Source organism: Siphateles boraxobius, unplaced genomic scaffold (assembly GCF_051911475.1).
Source record: "Siphateles boraxobius isolate OS27281-9 unplaced genomic scaffold, OSU_SipBor_1 53, whole genome shotgun sequence".
Lineage (NCBI taxonomy): Eukaryota > Metazoa > Chordata > Actinopteri > Cypriniformes > Leuciscidae > Siphateles > Siphateles boraxobius.
Genome location: NW_027509175.1, coordinates 6,216,713 through 6,243,322, shown reverse-complemented (window position 1 = coordinate 6,243,322; position 26,610 = coordinate 6,216,713). Strand labels below are relative to the sequence as shown.

Here is a 26,610-nt window from a genome sequence, read left to right as displayed (position 1 = left end):
TGTGTGGTAAGCCTGTGTCTATGTCTGGGACTCTTTTCTAGACCATACCCGTTAATAAGTTAATAAAGTATTATTAATCGTCTCCAATATTTAATTATGACCAACCTATAAGCATCATGTGCAGCATGTTTTTAATGTGTTTTAAAGTTTTATACTTTTTAAAAATAAAATACCATTGGAGTTGTAAAAAAAACAATAAACCTTATTATTCATTAGTTATTTAAAGGTCATCATTTTATGAATTTAATCATAAACATCAGTTAATCAAAAACATCAGTTAATCAAACATTACTTTTATTTTAATATTTTTAATTTTTCTATTTTATATGAATAGAATTTATTTAAATATGTACTTTAAAGTTACAGCGTTTGCCTTTGTGTTTTGCTTTGATAATTCAGAATAAGAGCATAATAATCTATTTGAGCAATTATTTATGTCAATTTGTGGCTACCTTTACGTCTGAAGACCAAACATTCCTCGTGCAGTTTGGACGTTTGGACGTTAGATGGCGCTCAAGGCATGAAACATATTACCCAAGGTGTGAAAGTAACTGCCCTATAAAGATAAACTGATGATGAGGGTCTGGAGTTAATTGTGAAAATTACATAGAAATTAATATTTACTCATAGTAGAGAGAGCTGTACACAGCAACTGTCAGAACATTGCACACAACGATTCAGTTATGAGCCAGACATGGTTCACGTGACACGGTTGGCCACAGATTAACCTTTGCCTGAGTCTACACATGGTTTATGAATAATTGCACAAAGCGTGGATCTTTAGCTCAGAAGGTATGATTCAATGCTGTATTTCACTGATGCCCTTTTAAAAGTTGATTTATTACTTGAAAGCCACTAACAAACATTAAAGTATAAATATGAAACGTGTATTGTAACATTAGTAGCTAGCCTATAGACCTTATGCGCCAGAGAAACACCTATGGAGAAACAAGGGCGCCGCCATTTTAGGAATATTGTTTTTGGACTTTCGTTTTTGCGGTTGCTCTGTATATCTGTCCTGGAGTAATTTGAAGTGGATTTACTTGATGTAAAGTTAACAAAAGTTATCATGAGGATTTTAATGTTTAAAGCAGATGTCTTAACAAATGTCAGTTTACCGGGAAGATTTTAAAATGAGGAGTTTATTTATAAATAGGCAAGATCGCTGTGAAAATTAAGACCGGAAGACAAAAGACTAATGAGTGCAGCGCTGAAAAGGGGCGGGGCTACATAATACACATATGCATACACACTTAACTAAATTTCATGGGTGTGTTCACCTCGAGACCTTGCTGGGAATGAAACCGCGATGTCTAAATCACCTTAATTGCACTTGCTTATACAACCCTCCTTCTTCCTTTGGGAAACAGCATGGGTAATCTGAGCAGATTAGGATCTGCTGTGTCTTCTTAATCCCACCACGATTAAAATAGGATTAGAACTCATCTCCTGGCCTCAGTATCACAGTAACTGCTCAGTGGCACTGCCACTTGTCTTTCTGTCCCATGGACCAAAGGAACAGCAATAGGGGTCACTGTGTTTTGAACTTTCATAATGTCTTTGTCCAGGCAGCATGCCAATGCTCACTACCAAATTCTATACACATATGCATGAAATGTATGGCCATAATTTAACAGCATTAAAAAAAGTGTGGGTTTGAAAATGTTTTATACAGTCCATGGTTTGAAATGAAGATAATACTACTTCATAAGATCACATTGTAGGGGTAAGGCAGTATTTATTCATGCACATCTTTTTTAAATTATTTTATTCAAGTGCCCTTGTAATCTCTAATCAAAAATAACTTCCCCCTCCCTCTTGCAACAACATCTCTTCTCTGATGACGCATTTACTGGCGCTAGGGCGGGACAACCTGTCACTCACATGTTTAGAAAACGTTTTGGTTTTAATAATATTCCCTCAAATAAGAGGAAAGAGTACTATATTATTAATTTAATTTTTGCTAAATTCCATATACATAAATGTAAGTACAATAAAATGCAACCTCTGTTTTTGGTTCCTGAAAAATAAATGCAAATATATCAAGACTATCTTATACCACAATAAGAAAGCAATTAAATTTGTTTCAATTTGTGAATCCTTTGATATTTTTATATAATGTTTAGCCTCCCCCTGGCTGTCTGTTTTTTGTTGTTGTTTTTTCCTCTCTCTTTTTCTTGACTGTAAATTGACTATGTTTGTTTGAAGTGCAATAAAAAATAAAATAAAAAAAACAACAACCTGTCACTCGCATGACATCAATAGCAAACCACAATGATCTAACGATCCAATCAATTCCCAATGGACAAAATCATGTCCGCTCCGACGTGTAACATACTTACGTCATATATAAACTTATTTATAAAAATATTAAGGACACACATTTTTATTCAAGTCCATGGGTTGTATTTATAATTTTTACTGAATATTCACTTCAAGCAATGATCACTTTTATATTTGGGCACATTTCTCTTTATTTCATGCAGAAAAGTAAACCAGTTCCACAAGTTAATTAGAAGAAAATGCATATGCTGTACTGGAAATTGCAGTTTTTGTGCTTTCCGATTTGCTAAAAGTCAAGTTTCGCCTTTCAAATTAACACTACAATACATGTTTTTTTATATTATTTTCATCATTATTTGTTAAAAATAATCATTAAAACAAGGCAAATGTATTTTAAAAACTAATTCACTCATTTATATCTATTAAATTATTAACTTTGTGTGTGTCCGAGAAATCTTTGTCAACTATGTTATCCATTGACAAAACCCCTATAAATCAGCAATGGTTTGTTCTAAAGTCACATGTCCAACATCATGTGATGTCACGTCCTTCAGTGGCGGGAATTTAATATACAGTGTGGTAAGTTTCTACTCCTCCTCTTCAATTTTTAATCATTATTATTATCTACACGTAGAGTAGATGAATTGCTCATCAACTGTTATCAACATGGTCTTGTGTACTTTAGATATTATATATTTACAAAAATGTATAAGAACATGAGTTGATCAAGGTAATGTGGGGACATGTTCAAGGTCTACATTTAGCACAAGTTCCTAAAATGGAAGAAATGTCAACTGTGTTACTTGTCAACTGTGTTACCCATCAAGTGTAACAGAGTTGACAGGGATTAACACGGTTGACAATGTTGGCTGGGTTTCTTATAGTTTATGCCTATTTTGAGTATTGTTGATAAAAACATTCATTAACTATTGTGATTACACATGAATGACATGGTAAAATATGAGTAAGTGTAATTACAGAGTAATAGTTATTTTATAAAAAACCTGTGATTCACATTAAGGGATTAATTTAACTAATCTTAACACTATTATATTATCTATATATTACACTGAATAAATCTTTGCACTTTAACTAGATTTTCCTACATATGATTAAAGGAGCATTCCATAGCTTTACAGCAAAATCTATATTATCTCCAGAAATATACACTCAAAAAAAAGTCTAAACATAAGATTTATGTATTTGAAGTAGTGTTGAAGTTAATGAGATAATGAAGTGTTGATTGAGCATTAATGATGAACACCTGCTGTTAACAAGCAGAACCACTGAAGGAAAGAGAAACACAAGAACTACAACTGACTTCCAGACACAGCCTTAGATAAAATCAATTGAAGATAAAATGAGACGTTAAATCTCTGAAGATCTCAGCAGAGGAGGATTAAACAACTCCACAAACAGCATTATAGCTTCACATATTACTAACCAGATTTACTTTATTTAATTTCCATCTTAATGAAATCAATAGTTGTATTTCAAGTCACCATGATGGTGGACAGTGTTTACTTTAGTTGGACTCTTTAATATTACATTTTCTCTTGTTGTATGTATGTGTTTGACATACATACATACATACAAGACATACATGTGTTTGACTGATGCTGATCCTGAGAGAAGGGCTGTGTATTTACAGGAACACAGAGAGACGTGGCATAAGGACAAAAAGCTAGGAAAGGTGAAGACAGTGAAAGATTTAAGTGAGAGGGAGAAGAGAAGGAAACCACGAATAGGAGGAAAGCCCAATACCAGTCCAGAGAGAGAAAGCAAGTGATAGAGAACCAGATTACTCTGAGTCCTGAAGTTGATCACAGCCTCCGCATTATTTAAAGTTGATGTTTGTTTTCTCCATTGTTTCAAGAGAGTTAATTAATTACTTGTTGCTGACACTTTTCAAAATAAAAGGTTTTATTTTAAAGAAATGTTTCTCTTTTTCTCCTAATGCATCCTGTCAACCGTGTTACTCCTGTCAACTGTGTTACTTTATCTGTCAACTGTTACGTGATTTTTGCGTCATAAATCTTTAAATGTAGGCACATTTTTTATAAAAATGATAAAAAAGGACATCTCTAGAGTGAACAGTATTACATAAAGACGTTTAATAACTCTAAATTCAGTGTAATGGAGAATTATGTTGAACAAATATCCATCCTTGTGAATAGTATACCAAGGAATATCAGTTACTCAGTTTAAAATTCCTATTTTTTAAATCAATTAGACAGACAAGCTCGAAACCCCTGGTGAATAGACTCAAGAAAGTTCAAACAAATGTTTTATCATATGTGTAGTACTTCATTTATGTTATGACACCACTTTTGTCTGTAACACAGTTGACAAAACTTGGAATCGAATTTGTCATGAAATGAATTTATTTTCATTTAAATATTTAAAACGTAATTCGAGCTTAAGCTTGGCAACTAATGAATTTAGAACATGGGGGTATATAATGGAAACAACTAGATTATTTTGCAGAAGAGCACACTGATTTCTTCACTTTTTTGTTGATCTGAAATGTACCCCTAATTATATAATCACCCTTGTACTTTTACGAAAAATAGATGGACAGCTATATCAGTGTCATTCAACATTATGAGCCACTGACAGTAAGAAAGTCCTACAAGTCGTATATTCGAAAATAAGCAAGTAATTAGCGTTTTTGCTGCTAAAGTAGCCAGACCTTCTTTTCTTTACTTACGAAGAAGACTAATGAAGTGAACACTGATTTTTAATCTACTCACACATTAATTATTATTTTTTAAAGTTTTTACCTCAAATTTCTTTTGTAGTGGCTTTATGTTTTGTTTGTTTTTTTGCATTATTTTATCTGTCTTTATATAACTGTGAATGTATGAATATTGACCCTAGTTAGTTTCTGAAAAAGACACTTGTGACATCAGATGTGGTTTTATTATAATGGTGGTCATGGATGCATCAGTCTTCATAGAGGCACAGCTGGGGTCAGAGGTCACTGTTTCATCATTGAATTCAGGAGGATAAATCATAAATGCGACATAAATATTAAGAAGATATTTGTAGTTTAAGTCGGCGTGAAATGGAAGTTGCAATAGTCTTATCCCTATTGCGACGCATATCCGAGCAAATTGGCTTCTTGAGCAAGAAAAAATGAAGGGCAGGACTTCATTTTGTTTAGCAGGAATTGATTGGATTATTGGATGGTTGTGGTTTGCTATTGCTGTGATGTCATGTGAGTGACAGGTTTTCCCGCCCTTGCGCCAGTAAAAACTTCATCAGACTAGTGATGGGAAGTTCGGATAATTTTACTGACTCTTGTTTGACCCTTTTCATCAAAATCAACAAATATTTTTTCCAGTCATTTCGTTCATTTAAGTGGCTTTAAAGTTTAAACCAACTAATAGAGAGTAATATGTAGTCATAACATTTTATGTAGGCCTATCATGCCATCCTAATGCCTAAACCAACCACGGGCAAACTAAATGAAACTGCAATGTTTGTACAGTGTAGTGTTAATCTCCAGAGCGTCAAGAACCGCAGGAGGAGGATGTTTCACCCTGCAGAACAGAGTTAGCCTCAGGTCAGATGTGTTTGCACATGCTACATGATTTTCCATATAACTGCAAGGACCAGACTCCTGGGCCACTTCCTGGAAGATTGTGTGGTTGATTGGAGGTGGAATTAGTCAATAGTTAAGCTGAAATGTCCTCTATGCAGGGCAGGGTCAGGTTCAGCTGCATCCAGCATGCTGCGCTCATAAGCTATTTAAAGCCTAGCGAAAGCTCTGGCCTTACAGGCCTAATCTTCTCCTCACAAAGATGCATTAATCTATGGCTTCAATCTATGATGACAGCTTTAGGTCCAGTAAGATTGGAATGGGTTACAGCTGCTTCAGGACTCTATGTATTGGCGTATATCTTGTCCTTGCGTGCGGGGCTCGCTGGCATGCATCTGTCTCTGGGAAACAGGCCCTTGAGAAAGACAGAGTTTATCTGAAAGGGAGGGATGGAGTGGGAAGGGAGCGGTGTAGAGATTGCATAATATTTGCCATGGCTTAAGAGAGTGGCTAAAGGTAATCTTAACCCTGCAACACAGATGACCATTAGAGCGAGATCATAGCTAAAGATGACTATTTTAGACTAGTACTTGGAAACAGAGAAAGAAAAGATGTTCATTTAATTGGAAAGAAATCCCTATTAAATAATACATAAATCTGGCAAAATATTATGTAATATTATGGTTTTCATCCATGCAACCTACTTCTCCAACTGCTAACTTTTATAATTCAAAGCATCATATCAAAGTATAAAGTGTAACAACAATAATATTATGAGTTTACAAGTGGAATATGGGTTTTGGAAAGGTGAACAGTTTTTTTATTTTACAAAGATTTTGCTATTTGTTGTCATGCATTTTATCATATCATATTGATTGAGTGTACCTGGAATATTTGCACTTTCATGATAAAATGACGCATTATGCCCATTGACACATTATGTGTTCTTTACACCATTGCAGGTATTGTATCCAACTTGGCAAGGACAGAACGAATGGGTAAGGGATGGGGCAAGGAAGGAGAGAGTGAGACGGGGGAGGGAGCGAGAGAGGAAAGATCAGACCTCCCCTTTAACCTGTGGCACCAGTTGCAGCTTTCTTGATCCATGACAGTGAAACAGCAAGTGGTTGGTGTCCATAAGTCTGTGGGATTCTTCTGAGAGGTTCACCATACACGGTAAACCACCAGATGTGAAGGTAAATGTATTATTTAATAGTGGTATTCTGGTATTTGGCATGTTTTTCCTGTGTTTCTGTTTTTATTATTTCTTAATGAAGAGTTTTTCATGCAAGTGTATATGATCTATAAGCCCAGTGCAAAAATACAAAGAAAGACGTAAGGTAATTCTATTAAATGAATGTGAAATGGTGGGATGATTATTTATCCTATTCAACTTGGAGATTTTCTATAAATATGTCTTTAAATCAAGGTCACCGATGCAAGTGGGGTTCATTTACTGTCCTTGTGCATTCAGCTGTTTACTGATTTGTTTCTTAATATTCTTATCATGCAGATATGATCACCGCTTAAATATATATATAAGTGTGAGTGTGATACAGAATGTGCTGGGATTTACTGTGAGTTAAGGTAAAAGTAAAGGCTGTGTAAATCAGGATAACAGTGGCCTATAGATCCGATTAAATCCTTAACTTGACAGATGGACTCAACAGAGGATGCAGCCAGGAGTTTTAAAATTTGAAAGATATAAATGCATAAAAATGCCAACGAGTTATTCATGGTTCTAATGTTAAGTTAAAATATGAATTATTGTTCTGACTTGGATCAGCCATGCTGTAAAATCGTCTTTCTACAGAGCTATATTACTTGGTGGAAAAATAGCTTAACTTGATATTTTTTAATTATTGTTATTATTATTAATTGATTTTAAATATTTATAATAGAAATGTATAATTTTTATATAATAAATGTAACTATTTATTGGTTTATCTTATTGTTGACATTGCTAATGAAATAAGCCACGCAACACTTTTTGCTTATTGGATTAATATCTCATGTGTGAATGAAATATTACTTTATTAGTTGTATGCATTGTGTGAGTACAGGACCTGTCTGCCAGATTATAGTGGTTATATATAGGCACATTAGCACATGTCCTCCCGTAACCTATACAGATCAGAACAAAAGTGGCTGCACACTGTGATTATTACATTTTTGATTTACAGACACTACGGAGCTGAATTATTGGCAGTGTTAACTGTAACTAACTGTCATATCATTCAATGGTTTTGACTGTTTTAGATTGGTAATCATAAGTGATTGGATTCTATTTTAGGACTCGCGTGGTAGCCTATATAGGCCTCCAAAAAGGAGAATGGTGTCTAATATGATTAGATATACAGTATTAGGGTGATCTAAAGTGACATTTTCATGACTTGTTGGATGGCTTTGTGTTTTAATGTTATGCACGTGAAAATATGTGCTAACATGTAAATTAGTCGGTTTTATTCAAGACTAATATGACTGAATCATTCTGACATTTGTATTTACATCAACTTAAGTCAGATCTGGTGGACAAAGCTAACAAGTGCATGTTATTGCTTCTTACAACATGGCAATTAACATCGCAGAATCTTTTTGAACTATGAAACTATGGGAAGATAAAAATGGTCTATCACCAAATCTGCACAAAGCATTGACATCATTTAAATGATTAGAAGTTACAGTAGGAAGTGAGGTGAGAAAAGTTAAGCTCTCTGTTGCTTTGTTGACAGTCCAGTTGTCACAGAGATTACTGTAGATCTACTGCTCAATGGCACTATCATACTGGGAAAGAGAGCTTTGTGTATGTGCCGTGCCAAACCAAAACCACAGCATCTGTCATCTGTCATTTCCATCTTTGATTAGTGAGCCTGTAGTATTAAAAATGTTGCTAGATTTACTGCAAAGTATACGCTCTGGAAGTTAATTGGTTACAGCAAGGTGACTGACAGCCAGAGATGGGCACAAATACATCAAAAAGTATTTAATTACAAATTACAAATACTTACTCATCAAGTGTATTTAATTAAAATACAAAATACTGCTGTGAAAATTTTATTTAATTAAAATACAAGTAATTTGTAATTTGAAAATACAAAAATACAAAAAAAATTAAGCAATCATTTGAAGGTATAAGTGGAGTTAGATATGAGAGAGAGAGAGAGAGAGAGAGAGAGAGAGAGAGAGAGAGAGAGAGAGAGAGAGAGAGAGAGAGAGAGAGAGAGATTGAGATTTTACTAGATACTTTACCTTAAAGCAGTTTGAATGAACACAAAAACAGCTTCTTTATTCTGATCTTGGTCGCGCGATGGAATGGATCCAACAGGAACATGTCACGTGATTTACTTGCATCTTGCCCAAAAATTGTGATAGGTTATTTGGTAGACTTATTAAGCCTGGTAATTAAAGTTATTGTATACGACAATAAAATGACATAGGCCTATTTAAATAAGTATTTAAGTATTTGAAATACAAAATGCAGTCTCTCAAAGTATTTAAAAACAAATTACATTAGATTTTTTTTTTTTAAGGAAAATACAAATTACAAAATACTCAAAAGTAATTAAATACGTATTTCAAATACATGTAATTAAAATACTGCCCATCTCTGCTGACAGCCAGATACCTGATTGTCTGAGGAAAGCATCTGATATGTTAATCCTACTTAAATGAAGTAGGATGAATAAATAAAATGAATATTCATGCCATTCAGTCATACTAAAATTGTATATTTTGGTATCACAGACGGGTAATTATGATATTTGTGATTTTTTTCAGAATTATGTTTTTTATCCAAAAGAATAATCTTTCTCTCTCACATACTCTTGTTGTGTTTCAGAGATTATTATGAGGAAACCATTAGAGATTCTGGACCCTACGAGGAATCGGGGAGTACATTGTTCCTGTCAGGTTTAAGTAGAGTAGGAGTGTAACCATGACCGGCACTCCATAGACTTCGGACCACCGGACCCCTGAGCTGCCCTTCAACAATGGATCCCACGTTCCCCAGCATCAAACTGGGGTCAGATTGCACCCCTCTGGAGCGGAACAGCAAGCGCCACCGATTGCAGCATGTCAGGAGGAAACTACGTCCTTCACGGATTTTTGGTTTCATCCTGAGCCTCTCTGCCCTCACATTGTTCCTGTCCTGGAGTGCCTTTACCCTCACTTTGGGCCCGTTCCCGAGATGGATGCCACTCACCTCTTTCGCCAACCACGAGGGACTTGCAGAGCCAGTGCCACACAGAACTGTCCTGTCTTCCAAGGAAGAGCATAATGTTTCAGCAGATACGCCCATCGCCATGGCCTCAACCAATGAACACAGCCAGGGCGACTACCCTGTGGATCTGTTCACACTGGACCAGAGGAGGCAGGGTGCTGTCACGCTGCATATGTTCGGCATGATCTACATGTTCATTGCCCTCGCTATCGTGTGCGACGAGTTCTTCGTTCCCGCCCTCACCGTGATCACAGAAAAACTGGAGATCTCGGATGACGTGGCGGGCGCCACCTTCATGGCCGCTGGAGGCTCTGCACCCGAGCTCTTCACCTCTGTGATCGGGGTGTTCGTCTCACACAGCAACGTGGGCATCGGGACCATTGTGGGTTCTGCTGTCTTCAACATCTTGTTCGTGATCGGGATGTGCGCTCTCTTTTCACGTGAAATTCTCAACCTCACTTGGTGGCCTCTGTTTAGAGATGTCACCTTTTATATCATTGGACTAATTATGCTGATCGTCTTCTTCCTGGATAACCACATTACCTATGGTGAGAGCATTGCGCTGTTAAGCTGTTACGCTACCTATGTCACTTTTATGAAGTACAACGTGTCTGTAGAGACTTTGATCAAGACTAAACTACTCAGGAATCAAGTGGACAACATTGAAGCTCCTCCTAAGGTGAGTTGCATTACTCCAGGCGAATTATTTGCTTCCCAGGTCAAAGGTGGTATTCAGTGGATGTGAATTACAGATGTCTCTCCTTCCTCTCCTGTTAGGAAACAGTATATCATGTGGTTCTTAACCAGTGGGGCTCAGCAATTATATATAAAGTAGATATATATAGATATCTATCTAATATAACTATAGATAGTTTATATTATTTACAGTGGGGGCTTTCAAGTCAAAAAGGTTGAGAACCACTGGTATATTATGAAGATGATTTTGATATGCTATAACTAGTATTTAACAATAACTTTGCTCTGAAATACACCATTGTGCAATAGCGGCACTTTGAAATATGCACTTATGCTCCTAAAGGGACAATGGTGATGGTAAAAAAAAACATGACATGGGGGAAACTTTTGTTTTCTTGAGAAACTTTGTTTGCTCATAACACTTTTAGGATGGATATAATATGAGGTGGAAGGTAAAACTATATTTCCATGCTTTTGCCAGCGAACTTTTTAAAGGTAGTATGTCATATTGCATCTTTTTATGCACATTAAGGAAACCAATATAATAGACTGATTCAAAAAGACATGGCAGTGCTTCTCAACTGGTTTGGTCATGGACCCACATTTTCCCATGGTCATTAAGGCAGACCCACTTTTTTAGGAAAATATATGAAGAGTTCAGATACAAAAGCCTCTAAGTGCCATCTGAAATTTTCTTCTAGAATGATAATTTGTATCAACCTCGTATATTTAAGTTCAGTAATTTCACTTAAATGGCAAAGAAAATTACCTATTAATTGTCATTTAAGTGAAATTACTGAACTTAAATATACAAGCTTGATAAAAATTATCATTCTAGAAGAAAATTTCAAATGGCACTTAGAGGCTTTTGAATCTGAACTCTTATTTATATATATATATATATATATATATATATATATATATATATATATATATATATGTATGGGCCTGTTATAATATATATTAATTATAAATATAATATTTTTTTAAAACAAGCAAATTTATTTCACAAAAATTGTTGACATACACATTTTAAAAGAGAACCACACATCATGGTTGTCTAAACCAGTCAATGAGCATTAAGCTGTGTTGTCATATAGTCGTTTCCCATCATGCTTTTGATCAGCACAGTCGGTGGAGAGCAACTGAGCTCAACTGCAGAATCCGACACGTCCGCCTCGCCGTCTCGAGAGTTTTTTTTGACATACGTAACGTCATCATGACATCAGAGCACTCGGACACATTTCTAACCGCCATGCATCTCGCGGTGATTGGTTCTGCGCAGATTTTCCTCATCTCAAACGAGTCTAGTATCTCCTCTAACAGCAGCTACTGAATCAGGACAATGCGTTTTTCTCAGGCACTTAGGCTATCTATCTGACAGAAGTGTCAACAGCTTTCACGCACTTCTTTCAAAATAAAAGTCTTGCATCAGCAAAAGCATCAGTCTTGCGACCCACTTTTGGTCGTGACCCCCCAGTTGAGAAACACTGTTTAACGCTATGTGAATATAGCGAGCAGCCGATGCTCACTGGTTTTTATGGTGGATTTGGGGAATGTCTAGGGTCGTTGGGCAACTACAACAGAACTAAGGAGCTGATTGCAGTAGCAATGGGAGTTGAACGCAAATATTGACTGAGAATTAGCGTTCCCCATTATAAGAACACACAGTTTTATCACCTCTCTGAGCCGGATTAGGCTTTCTATCAGGTGTCACCTGGACAGAGGAGACAACACTGCTCTGAGTACACAATCAGCTGAGTAATACCAGAACCACTGCGGTACCAACACAGATAGACAGCAGAAAAAGAGACAGAGAGAGTTAGATCAAGAGTAGTAGAGATGAGGCAAGATTGAGGTAAAGGAAGAAAGTTGGTAAAAATCTAAAAAGCCTTTTAGCAGCCAGACATCTCAAGAGGGATGGATATCTATATTTGTATTTTCTTGGCTCAATTACCTTTGTTGATTTTACCTCAGAGAGTTCTTAGAGTTGGTTTTGTGGTTCAAATCTCAATTTGCGACAAGCAGTATTTTGTCTTGTTTTGCAGTGAAAAAATATCTAATATAATCCTTCGAACTAAATGTATTTATTTAGAAGCAAAGCTGCATGATATCAGTTCAATTAAAAAAAAATAATTCAAAACTTTATGTCCAGACTCAAGGTCCATTCAAGAGACAACACAAAATCAAGAGACAAAATCAAGAGACAACACAAAATTGCATACAATACAAATCGTTAAAAGTACCAATATTTTCTCATAGGTGACTGGTATTGCACCACACTTTGCCTAGGTTTTGACAACAGCATAATAATAGCATTCTGTGAATTATCCAGCCAACAAATAAACATAGGCTCCCCCTTTTTTTTTATTAACCCTCAAAGGAGCAGCATAAAGATGTTTATTTTAACCTGATCTGGACACACATTCAATTTTCTCATTAAAATATAAGCTTGGGTATATAACATACAACGGTGCCCATACATATCCTCATCATCACACATTTCATCATTAATGATATGCCCCAAATATTTCCTTTTAGTGCATACATTTAGTACTTGCCCTGACAGATAAAAATCTGGAAAATTAAAGTCCCTATCCTAGTTCTACATATCATGGAAACAATGTTTTTTGCATTATATTGGACATCACATTTAATCCGATAATCAGAACATGTATTTAGCAGCTGTTGAAAGCTAGCACTACTCATAGAAGAAATTACCAAATCATCAGCATGCGAGTAAAATTATTGATTAAGATATCACCGAGCATACATCCAGTCTTACATTCGCTTAATTGTTCTGACAATTCATTCATATAAATGTTAAAAAGGGCTGTTGAGAGTAGACCTCCCTGCCATACTCAAATTCCTGCTCCAAAAGGAGCTGAGACACTATTATTACCCCATTTTATTGTCATGTTCTGATTAGCGTACCAATATACCAAAATTCTTAGTATGCTATTAGCCACACCCCTTTGTTTTATTAACTCTATTAAAAGCCTTAAAGGCATCAATAAAGCCAATTACAACACAGGAATGTTGTCTAAACATCTCTCTTATAACAGAGAATTTTAGGTTTTAAGCATAAACCTCACTAAATTTTGTATATACTGTGTTTAAACAAGAAAAACTAAATTTGCCAGCACGGTAAGATCAATAAACTAAGGATCGAGATATATTAACAGCAGTGTTTGCAATCTTGTTTGAAATATGTTTCGATTTTTTACTGGGAAAAACTATACAAATACTGATTAGGTCATTTGGAAAATCAAAAAAAAAAGAAAATTATTACAGTGCAAACCGTCTAGAGATTCACATCAACTGTTTACTGAACTGTTCAAATGTTTTGTGTGTGTGTGTGTGTGTGTGTGTGTGTGTGTGTGTGTGTGTGTGTGTGTGTGTGTGTGTGTGTGTGTGTGTGTGTGTGTGTGTGTGTGTGTGTGTGTGTGTGTGTGTGTGTGTGTGTGTGTGTGTCCATCATAGAATATTACAAGTGCATTATAGGACAAACACCAAAAACAACAACTGGGTGGAGTTATTTCTCTATAAAATACTCATTATTAATAAGCATAAATCTGAGTGGCACAAGGAACATTGATGTACACAGTATATGCAACTGATTTTTATATTTCCAGTAGATCTTGATTCTACTACAATTCTTTGGTAAGAACTTGAACAATGGCTCCAAAATGTATTTAGACAAATTAGCCACATATACAGTATAAATACAGTTTATAAAAGCAAAATGTATTTGCAGAAGTCACTAATGCAGCGACATTTTTAAACATGTCCAAAAATGGTTTTGTGGCCACTGTATATTAATCCACTACTGGATGTGATATGAATCATGTATGATTGTATGCCATGCATTGTCCAATTAACACGAATCTGGATGTATCAGTTTAGTGAAATGTATTATTAGTATAGTTTAGGCCCATTTGAAGCCAGTTTAGGTTTAAAGCTCTCGTTTTTAACTTGTCCAACCTGCTGTGTTTCGTTCAAACAGCTGGAGTCGGATTTGTTGTTGGCAGATGCAGTTTGTCCCACGTATGGAGCACAGGTGAATCAGCCTACCGCGCTGCTTTGATAGGCTTCTTAGAAATGCATCAGGGGCATTTACATTACTTTTGAGAACCATTAGTAGCATGTTATCTATACAAACCCACATTCATTAGTGTTAGATGGCTCATTGCTGGTAGATTGCTTTTTAAATGTAGGAATGTCACCACAGTACATTGGGAATATGATTCCAGAAAGCTTGTGAAAATGTTTCTCACTTTTCATTCAGAATTCATTTGACAGGTAGGCCTAGTAGAAGATGACCATGTTATAGAGCACTTTTCAAATGATTTTCACCCTTCTGGATTGGAATGAAAAATGCTTTGGTTTAGAAAGACTTCTAAAATTAAAATGAATAGTCAGGGCGTTGGTATAGGGCAGTTGGGACATGTGCTCTTTGCTCCTTTAGCCGAAGCTCGGGTTAATCCGATAAGACGTGATCCTTTTAGTACTGCTAAGTATAGACAGGTGTCCTGACTTTTTTTATACAGGACTCAAATATAGAGGATTGTGGGAAACCAGCAGCAGGTTTTTGAATCACAACATCAGATTTCTTTCTAAGACCTTTGTATCTGTTAGTGTTTAATGTAAGTTCTGAAACGTGGCGGATATCTTCATCTCTGTTTGAAGTTTATGACTCCCTACCTGAAATCCTTTGTAATCCCAAATCAACTGCTTAGAAGGGGTGACGCCAACTAAAGTAAAAAGAGTCTTAGTGCTCAGGGAAGTGACCTGCCTTCTGAAGAAGACTTTTAAGGGAATAGGGAACATTACAACAACCCTTTTTACTCTATGTCCTACAATAGACAATTACCTGGGAGACATTTTTATTATTATTAATAAATACACTGTGGATAATTTGAAACCTTTTAAATGATAAGTAAATATGGTTATGCATTTTGAGTGATGAAGCAGCTGTGTATCTGAGTTAAAAATAATACAAACACTTCTTGAGAAAACATTGCATATTTATTTTGTTATCTACCACCATTTATTAAAAGTGATTGCAGAATTGGTTTCGTAATTCAATTTGTGGTACTGTATACTATTCTAAGTGCCCTCTGACTTATAAAAAACAAGTAGTGCATTTGACTTTCTAGTTATTTAATATGTCAATGCTTAGAATATTTAAGCATAATTCTAAGTGCTTAAGGATATTTAACTACATATGAAAAGTAAAGAGGGGAGAGTGTGAGAACCTGGTGTCATTTGAGTGAGGTAATTTGTGAATCCTTAAATGCATCTGTCTCTAAAATTGGTTACCTGTCACCTTAAGCCTCTTTAGTGTGCTCACCTGCCTTCTCTGGTTAACTACAGGACCCTTGTTGAGAGACACTATAGAGCCAATTCAAGTTCCCAGATGAACCATGTGGCTAAATCTGAAATGAACTCCACAAGATTATCGACCTTGTAAACAGTCTGTGTTTCTGTTTTTCACAGATGTGTGCAAAAAGAGTTCTTTTGCTGGATTTCGATCTTTTGCTGGATTCATTTGGAACAAAGATGATTCAGCATCTTCAGTGTCTTTGTTACATCATGCTGAATTATCTTCGTTAGTAAAGGCATCAGGCCAGGAGACTAATGGGAACGGACTAATGTAACGGACAGTCTATTTATCCATTGTTATACTGACTGATGCAGAGTGATGGAGTTACTTTAGGTCTGAGGAAGTTTCAATTAGGTTTAGTCTTTTAAATCATTTGGGAATGATAAGATAATGTGTTTGCATTTCTTACCGTGCATTTATCAAGGTTTAAAACTCTGTTATTGAGGGTGATGAAGTGAATGAAAAGTATGAATATGCAAGCTGAAAATTGATTTCTGCATCATTGGTTAAAAAAACAGTAATTTTTAACATTTTAAACAGTAATATATATATATATATATATAGTGCTTGCTTGCACTACTATATATAGTACTGTAATGGTGGCATTGCATGGATCCAGCTTGCTAATTGGTCCAACTAATTGCTAAAACTGTTACTCTGCAAATTTCATTAGCTGCTCTTGGTAAGACTGCCCTTGATCCCATTGACTTCAATTTCAGCAGCATCTGTGTCTTGTGTAAGGGTACATGACATGCCAAATACAATGACAAAGTTATATAACATTTGTTAAATGTGCTTTGGCTCTGAAGTGGTTTTTTTTTCTTCACAATCCACCTCCACAATCCATTTTTAGTCATGCATAAAGTTTAGAATTTAAGGTTTCACAAGGTCAGTTGTTTATTTTCTAACATTTTCAACTGATGTCCACAGGTCATCCTGTTAGAATTTAAGCTATTGCGTATTGTGTGCATTACTGGTGAAATAATCTAGAAATCGTTTTATATGGTAGCTCTTCAACTAGGTTGATTCTTTTCCTTTGTGGACGACTCTTAAAAACATGAAATGGACTTATATTTTTTCCTGTCCTCTGCCTTTCACATCTCAGCTAGTTGCTTAATGTTGTGGTGGTGCCATCAGCCCATCAGTACTGTAAGTTTCCTGCAACTTCAGAATGATTAATGATTCAGGGGATCGGCTCAAAAAGTCAGGGCAAAGATGATTTTTAATCGCATATTCATTCAACTGCCTTTGTGATGAATGGGGACAGTCTCTGGAGTCTGCTACTTTGTAAAAGAATGCAGTAAAATATACACTTTTTCAAACCATTATCTACCCCAATTCTTTTAAATGTTATGTTTAAAATGATTTGCTTTAAACACTAGTCATTTTAACTGATCTTGATGCAGAGTTCCGCTATTTTTTTTTACCATTTGGTGCTTAATTTTATGTAAAAAAAAAAAAGATGTTCACATGATTGCTGTGTAATGAATTTTGTAACGTGAATGTGCACTTGCATCTGCGCTAAACTTTTAAAAAATAAGGATTCCGAAACAGGGTTTTCGTAGCGATTCAATAGAAGAACCATTTTGGATTCCCCAAAGAACCTTTTAGTGAACAGTTCAAAAGAGAATTTTTTTCTTAGTGTGAGTATTTTAATAATCTGAAGAATGCCAGTGTAATAGGTGGTAAAATATCAACTTCACGAATGATAACTAAAACTATAACGTTATACGAGAATAGCGAAGTCCACACCACGAATATAACAATAATGATTGACACGGGGAAATTATATTGTTGGAATCACATTTAGAGCGTTTTTGTCTCAAGCTTATTGACGGCCAATCAGAATCCATCTGACTTTAAAGTGTGAGCTGCAGTTATGTTCATGGCAATTGGAAAGTAGGTACGAATAAACATAATAACGCTAATGTAATTTTCATTCTTGGTGCGAACGGCCTTAACTCGGTGTTGGCCTAGCAGCAGGACGTCCGTTAATGTCAAGCTGGTCTCCTGTTGGCTGACCTCTGCTTTAAAGCTCGCTGAGCACACAGAGCTCAGCTCTATTTCCACCGGCATCGCTCAGAGCTTATCTTCCACCTGCAGAAAGACCAAAGCTGGGGAGGGAGGAACATGAACAGAGAGCAAATGGTAGGGCCCGCTAATCACAAGCGAAACGTGCTTAAGCCCTCTACTGTTCTACTGGGATGATTAGGCTTAATTAAGGCTGCTCGTGTGTCTCTGCTGAGCCAACTCATTTCCTCATGAGGACACTGCTGGTGCTGCCACCCCACTGGGCAACTGCTTATTTCAGTACTGCTTATTTGAACCCTTTGGGAGCAGAGCTTTCACATCTGTAACTCATTTTGGAGAGTAAAGTAGCCTATATTGTAAAGTGTAAATGTATTTAAAATGTTTTAACAATATTTTATTCTCTCTATGAAATAGTTCCAACAAAAAAAAAATCTGACTTTTTTGGCTCTAAAAATTGCTTTTATGTGATATAAACATACAACACCATTTAATTCACGATTTTTTTATATTATATAATATTATATTATATAAATGTATTTTATTAATATTTATATATTTACATTTTATGTAAGTTTATATATATATATATATATATATATATATATATATATATATATATATATATTATACACATACATACATATACATTTTTATATAAAAACTTAGTAGTGTAGTATTATATGGTTGACTTACTACATATTCATTGGATATGGTATTAAATAAATGCAGTACTTTTTTGTTTGAAAGGATGTAATGCTCGAGGCCACATCCTTATGAGATTTCAAGTCCGAATTTTGTAAGGAGTGATTTTGATATTTTGGTTTTATTGGTGTCTTTGAAACAGTTATTGATGGTATTCGGATGGTGAGTCAAAATTCTATGTTAGGTCTTCCTATACAATACTTAAGAAGTGTTATTTAGGGTCATGTAGAAGCAAAAGACCAGAACTACAGCAGGTCTTAGCTGTTTTTAGCTTTTCTGTGTAACAGCTTATCGTATTCTTGGTTACCTACATGTTGACAGATTGATCTGATCTATTTTAAAGGTGGCCTTAAAAGTCCTCTTCTCTTTGTTTTTGTTCAGTTTTTTTCATGTCATGAGGGAGTCTCGTTCTATTGATACATTTTGCTTGTATGTACTGCCATATGTACTGGTAAACTGTTTCACTGTGAATTAAATGGAGTTGTATGTTTGTTAATGGTTAAAATATTACTACTTTTATTATTTATTAGTACTTAATAATACACACCCCACTAGGATCTTGACCAGAAAAAAACGTATGAAAAAATATGCTTGAACTAATTTTAAGTTTTCTCATATTTAACTAACTTGTGTGGTATATATTTAGATTGATTGATAGATTGGTAGGTTTAAAGAATCCTGAAAATAATGCATCAGCATCAGTAACATTGGTAATCATAATAATAATTATATAATAATAATACATGTTTCTTAAGCACCAAATACCAAAGTACCAGCATATTGTAATGATTTCTGGAGGATCATGTGACACTGAAGACTGGAGTAATGATGCTGAAAATTTAGCTTTACCATTACAGGAATAAATTACATTTTAAAATATTTAAATATAACAGTAAATTCAATTTGTAATACACAATATTTTTTGATTAAACACGTAGACTTGGTGAGCATTAAAGATGTATTTCAAAACATTTTTTTCAAAGTGTGTGTGTGTGTGTGTGTGTGTGTGTGTGTGTGTGTGTGTGTGTGTGTGTGTGTGTGTGTGTGTGTGTGTGTGTGTGTGTGTGTGTGTGTGTGTGTGTGTGAAACTTTATATGGAGATTAGAATACCATTTCTGCCAACGTTTCTACTAATATTGTCCAGATCCAGATAATGCTGGAGATGTTGCTGTTTGTAGGAGGAGCCAATGATGTCATAACAAAGTCAAGATAATCAAGAGAAAGAAAGTTTATCATTCAGACTTTTACCACAGAGCAACCTTGTTTTAGGACACAGTAGTGATAAAACCATTATTGTCAAATGATCTTACTTGGTTTGAAATTTGCAGCCTACATTCTAAAACTTCTGGGCTGTTTCAACCCATGTTTGGGTCAAATATGGACAAACCCAAAAAATTAAACCAAAGGTTGGGATGACTAAATAGTCCCTGCACTTTTAAAGCTTCGCTGAAAATGTCTTCTCTTTTAGAAACTGAGTTTTATGGTGTGTGTGTGGGTGGTGGGGGTATTTTAGGTGTCTAAACTAGCTGTTAATTGTACCCTCCCCTCTTTTTGATAAGAAACTACTTTTCATGAAATTCAATGAGTTCTGTTTCTCTCTTTTTTTCTCAAGGTTATCACTGCAGTAGATGAAGAAAATAAACTTTCTGTAAGTATCAACACTTGACCTCAACATCTACATTCGCTTTCTAGCACAATTTAGGTAATGATAGACAATACAATTCGATATCTGATGGTATTCTTCTTCTTTTATCCCTATAGGCTAAACCCCGCCTCCAGAGAGGAGGAAGCTCCGCCTCCCTCCACAACACTCTCATGAGAAACAGTATCTTCCAGCTAATGATTCACACACTCGATCCTCTCAGTGATGGTAATGTGCTAAAATAAACACTCCAAATTTACAAATATACACACATATTGACTCACGTTGTAGATTTGTAGTCTTATTAATTAAATAATAAACTTCAGGGAAGTTCAAGGAGAAGGCATCAATTCTACACAAGATCGCAAGAAAAAAGGGAGAAGATGAGGCAAATGGTGTTGGTGAGTTTAAATGTTTTGTTAAAATTCAACGTGGAACACTTGTGACAATTTTGTGTAAAATCTGGATGATCACAAATGGTTGGCCATTTATCCACGGAAAAGTGGCCATTCCAAAAAAAACGTAAGTGATTGGTGATTTGGTGACGTCAGCCGAAAAGTCATTTCTGATGCTAAAAGAATACTATAAAGACAAGCAGTTTTTTCTTTGGAAACTTGCAGTTTGCAGTGAATGGTGCACAGTAACATCAGAAGCAACATTTCGATTTGTTCAAAAAAATGTCCTTCCTATTGTGCCACTGCCTACAATCAGATAAAATGATCAGTAAATATTTATGTCTGTCATAAGCATTTAAAATCTGCTGATAGTGCTGGGGTTAGTGCTTAAATCACCTCATTAGCCTACAAATTGTAATATTAAAATAAGATTTCAAATGACTAAATTGAGTGTTTTTTTGTTCTCTAGCCGATAAGAACCTTCCCAACAGCAGTAACGTGGAGGTAGAAGTCACTCCGCCCATGAATGGCAGTGTTGGACCAGAGGTGATGACATCATACACAATAATCTAAACACGACCAGATCACCTCGGACATGTCCAGCATACTCCCTCCAAATATATCTGAATCCCTAAGATCCTAATAGAGGGTATGCGCGTGACGTCACCGTCGGCCGGAGTGACTGCAGTTACGCCCACCGAGTGGTAAAAAGACTGAGCGGCAGCATTTGTTTTCAGAAAACACATCTAAAATGGGAAAGAGCTTTGCGATTGGCTGTAAAAACAAGAAATCTGAGATATATTTTTACAGACTGACGAAACTTCAAGGCAAATGGATCGTTGCAATTCACAGAAACAACTGGCAAGCAGCGAAACGTGGATTTGCAGTTATCAATTTGTCAATATGCTGAATTTAGGGATAAAATCATATCCTAAATATTGTATTGACAACTCATCAATTAAATATTTATCATCCTATTTTCTGCATAATTAGATTTTTTTTAAATAAACACTGACAACAAACTATACAAGTTTTAGGGCTGCACAATATGAATATGAATATATATATATATATATATATATGATATAAGTGATCGCCCGGATTTAGACCTACCAATATTGTATTCATATAAAGCGTTCACTGTAAAATTTGCTTTATGTATTGCCCTGGCGTCTAAATCAGGCACATAATGTGAGGAAACACAATTCCTGGCTGCATGTCAATATCCATGGATCACTGGATCTTTGGAAAGTTGTAAGAAACACTTTATCGAATCCAACCTTTAGTTTAAACTGATAATCGTTTGTTTTACTCACGTAAATCCAGTCACGCAGCAGCTCTTTTGCCACTCAGTCCGGCTGAGGGGGGCGTATTCCGCCGGGAAAGTGACATCAATGCATACCCTCTATACTAAAATTTCACTGGCAACTGACTGACATCACTGTGTTTTTGTGGTCTTATCTCAAAGGCTGAGGAGGAGGAGGAAGATGAAGACCAGCCTCTGAGCTTGGCATGGCCAGACACACCGAGAAAGCAAGCAACATACCTCTTAATCTTCCCCATCGTCTTTCCATTGTGGCTCTCACTGCCAGATGTCCGCAGAGATGTATGATCGAGTAGCATTTTCTATTTTTACATTTGAGAAACTGCTTACTCCTACTGTTTATTACAGCAGACAGCAAAGCAGATCCTGCTGTTGTATTTAAAGGTGCAACATGCAATTTCTGTGCAATAGTGGTACTAAAAGACTTATTCCCTAACACTTGCTATTTTAGGCTGTGAAACAAACAGATTGCTTGGTGTTTTATAATATATATATATATATATATATATATATATATATATATATATATATATATAGCATGACACCCCTTCCTTATTTTTCCTTCTGTCCTCTTTTCTTCCATAGACGTCAAAGAAGTTCTTCCCGTTAACATTTTTGGGATCTATTAGTTGGATTGCTATTTTCTCCTACCTGATGGTGTGGTGGGCTCATCAGGTACTTCAATGTCTTCACACACACACACACACACACACCTGTTCTAATACCCTTCTTTTTTTTACCACTGTATTTAAATTACCGAATTAATACTCTGAAATTAGGCACACTGTAGGGATACTGTATGTCCAAAAAAGAATAGAACTGTTGAGTGAAAGAGGAGCGAGGTAGTCATAGGTGAAGGTTGATCTGTCCTTATCACTCTGCTTTAAATCTGTAACTCAGAGCAGCACAATAAAACCAGCCAAATCCTAAAGCCAATTAGCTATTCTTGTCATTTTCCTCAGAGGCAACTGCTCTCTAGCTCTGCATCAGCTCCCTCTTTAGAAACACTTCTGAACCTGTCCAGCCAGGTTTTCCAGAGAATCAACTATAACAGTGTTTCACCCAAAAATTTAAATTCGGTCATCATTTACTGACCCTAAAGTTGTTCCAAACCCGTATTAATTTCTTTCTTCTGCTGAACACAAAAGAAGATATTCTGAAGAATGTCGGTAACCAAACTGTTGATTGCCCCCATTAATTTCAATAGTATTTTTTTCTTCTTCTCCATACTATGGAAGTCAATGCCCCTATCGACTTTTTGGTTACCAACATTTTTCAGAATATCTTCTTTTGTGTTCAGCAGAAGAAAGAAATTCATACAGGTTTGAAACAACTTGAGGGTGAGTAAATGATGACAGCATTTTGACTCGATAACTTATAAACCTGTTCAGCCCACATTATTTCAGCTTATTTTTAAAATCGTTTTTAACAGTGGAATTCCGGGTGGAAAAACAACAGTACATCACCCATGATGCTGTACAGAAAATTACACCAATCAGAGAGTCGAGATGCTCCAAAGTAGCTCTTTAGCTCCGCCCACTCCCATAATGCACTGCAAATGACGTAATCGAGTCGATCTCCCTCGCTTTCTGGCTGAAATGTTTATATATATATAAATATATGCATATTTTGCAATAAATGAATATAACTTTATATTTTTTAATACATACAGTATAATCGACAGTTGTAATTGAATCGTTTTTTTTAATAAAGTTTTTAAGTTTTTAATTCAATTATGCTGTTCGCAATGCTTTATGAAATTCGAGTTCTTTCCCTCACTTAAACCATTAAGTACACAGTCTTGTACCTTTTGTCTTTTTGTCTGATTTTCAAAAACCTTTGTACTTCAAATCAAACTTTGTAGTTTTGTGATTCACCTCACAGCTGATTGGCTTGGTTCATGGCTTATAACTCTTTAATGAAGACTATTTTAAAATCCCTTTGAGAAAAAATGAATGGAAATTTTTTTTCCAGAACGCTGAAAAAGGGGATGGGCACTGTTGCACTCTATAGAGTGGTGCAGGTATGACATCACTTTGTAGTCCAAAAAGCGGAAACAAGTTAGCATTTTAGCACTTCCGGTTCCATTGTCCAGAAGTCAATGGGTTTTTTGAATGGGGTTTTGGTTAAATTGCTGAAATAAGGTCTGTGGTGAACACAAGATTCAAAAGTTGTGTTCATCTGTGATAATTATCTTGATGGACAAAACGTGCAAGTATCGTAAACTTTTGTTGATCACAGAGCTTGTTTTTAGCGATAATTCAAAAGCCTATGGGAAAATCCTATTGGGTTTTTCTCAAGGGAACCAGTGTGATGCGAACTGCCGGCTGGCCTGCAAAGTGACGTCATACCTATTTGCCCTTACAGAGATTTACCATGGTAACCATAATTCCCACCAAAATAGCCAAATTACTGCATTTTCCTGTAGTGCTGCTACTTGAGTAAAATCATAATAAATTAATGTAGGAATGTAGTAAAAGCTGTCAAAGTCTTTGTCACTTAATTTCTATGACGACAGTTGTTGCTAATACCAGGTTAGCATCATTTTATCATAGTGTTATCAACTGTGGTTTATATTTGTGCACATTAAACACCCAATGCAAATTTTTCCCGCAGGTTGGCGAGACTATAGGAATAACGGAGGAGATCATGGGTTTAACTATACTAGCGGCTGGTACCTCCATTCCTGATCTCATCACCAGTGTTATTGTCGCCCGGAAAGGTCTCGGCGACATGGCCGTCTCCAGCTCAGTCGGCTCCAACATATTTGACATCACTGTGGGGTGAGAGATCTTCATCATCGACTCAATAATCCTCATTTAATTGCATCGACTCCCTAAAACAAGCTTCTAATACATTGCCCTGTGTCTGTTCACTGTCCCCAGCCTGCCATTTCCTTGGTTACTCTTCGCAATCCTGAACGACATGGCTCCAGTGGCCGTGAGCAGCAACGGTCTGTTCTGCGCCATCGTTCTGCTCTTCCTCATGCTCCTCTTCGTCATTATCTCCATCGCTGTGTGCAAGTGGAGGATGAGCAAGCTGCTGGGTTTCTTCATGTTCCTGCTGTACTTTGTGTTTCTGGTGGTCAGCGTAATGCTGGAGGACAAGGTCATCGTCTGCCCAGTCTCAATCTGATTCCTTTATCACGCCCGCCGTTGTTCGTTTTCCAGGAACAGACCCTCCTTTATTGCTCCGAAGGCACTCTAGGGCATACGAGTTATAACACAGAAGCTGCGCTGTGGCTCTGCATCTATATATCCACTGACGTCTGAGTAGCAGGGCTTTCCAAGCAGTAGTTTGTTATGGGCAAGTAGTGCAATATTCTGCATGCACTCTCAAAAGCAGTACATAGAGACTTGATGTACTGTAGATTTTAGCCACTTTTAATATGCTGCAGGATGAGGCTGGACTTTAAGAGTGAGGAGACACCACATCCAATGGGGAGGCAGACATCAGTGGGGATTGTCTACAGACTCAGGAAAGGACCTTTGGTGCAAAGATGCAATAGTAAATAAATCAAGATCCTGGTACTTTGCTTTAAAGCTCATGATATCATAATCCTTGTGTTGCACAATAACTTAAGAAAGAAAGAAGAAACAAAGCTCTCTATATTTGCTTTGTCCGAATGCTGGTCCTTTCTGATCGTTATCTGATTATTTTCATTCTGAGTATAATATATCATATAATTTATTGAATAGACTTGTAGTCTTCAGAAGTCTAAAACTGCAAATAAACAGTATCCGACACAGATTTGAGACGCTCGTACTATTGAATATAATCAACCAAATTAATGACGCTACTTGTAAATGCGATATTTTGTAATCTCATTCTCTGGGACTGATGTTTATTTTGATGTGATTTGTTTGGCGAAATCCAATGAATGGATGAGTAGTGCAAGACATTCTCTGCTTGTAGAGGAGAACCAGTTATCACTCTCTTCTCACAGTCAGTTACAGTTACAGATCATCATCCTCTGTCTAGAACATTGAGCTGGGTTCATGAACTTTTATTGGCTCTACTGTTATCAGATCTGCCAGCCGGTGTCAATGTAAGTAGATCTGTACGGCGCACTTTGCAGAACTCTTTAAGAATCTCTGCCTGTATCTCTCATTCCTGTCTTAAATAATAATTTCGGATGATGGGATGAAATTTGGAAGCGAAAGTACTAAAGAAATGGAGCACCCAACAGCTTTGCAGTTGACTGTCATTCTTAGTTAAATACAAATGTATCTATCCATTCATAATTTCTGTATATTTACATGAGTGGTGGACAAAATAAAATTATTTCTAAACCTACATCTAAGCGGTATTACTTGGAGGATTTCTATTTATTTGGGAATTATTTACAATTTGAGCTTAAATACTGTTTTGTGGTGCATGCGAAACAA

General features: G+C 36.1%; 1 protein-coding gene across 2 annotated transcripts; it reads left to right on the top strand.

Moving 5' to 3' along the window:
• Nucleotides 1-6,623: 6,623 nt before the first annotated feature.
• Nucleotides 6,624-26,518, top strand: slc24a2b (solute carrier family 24 member 2b). Of its 2 annotated transcripts, XM_077205173.1 has the most exons (11): nucleotides 6,624-7,023; nucleotides 9,666-10,725; nucleotides 14,749-14,802; nucleotides 20,474-20,509; nucleotides 20,623-20,731; nucleotides 20,830-20,904; nucleotides 21,368-21,444; nucleotides 22,367-22,504; nucleotides 22,808-22,897; nucleotides 24,839-25,005; nucleotides 25,108-26,518. In XM_077205173.1, the coding sequence occupies exons 2-11, from the start codon at nucleotides 9,817-9,819 to the stop codon at nucleotides 25,355-25,357; spliced, it is 1,905 nt and encodes a 634-aa protein (XP_077061288.1). In that variant the 5' UTR covers nucleotides 6,624-7,023; nucleotides 9,666-9,816; the 3' UTR covers nucleotides 25,358-26,518. The 2 variants fall into 2 exon arrangements, with proteins under 2 accessions (XP_077061288.1, XP_077061289.1); XM_077205174.1 differs by lacking the exon at nucleotides 14,749-14,802 and having other exon boundaries at nucleotides 6,627-7,023.
• Nucleotides 26,519-26,610: the final 92 nt, after the last annotated feature.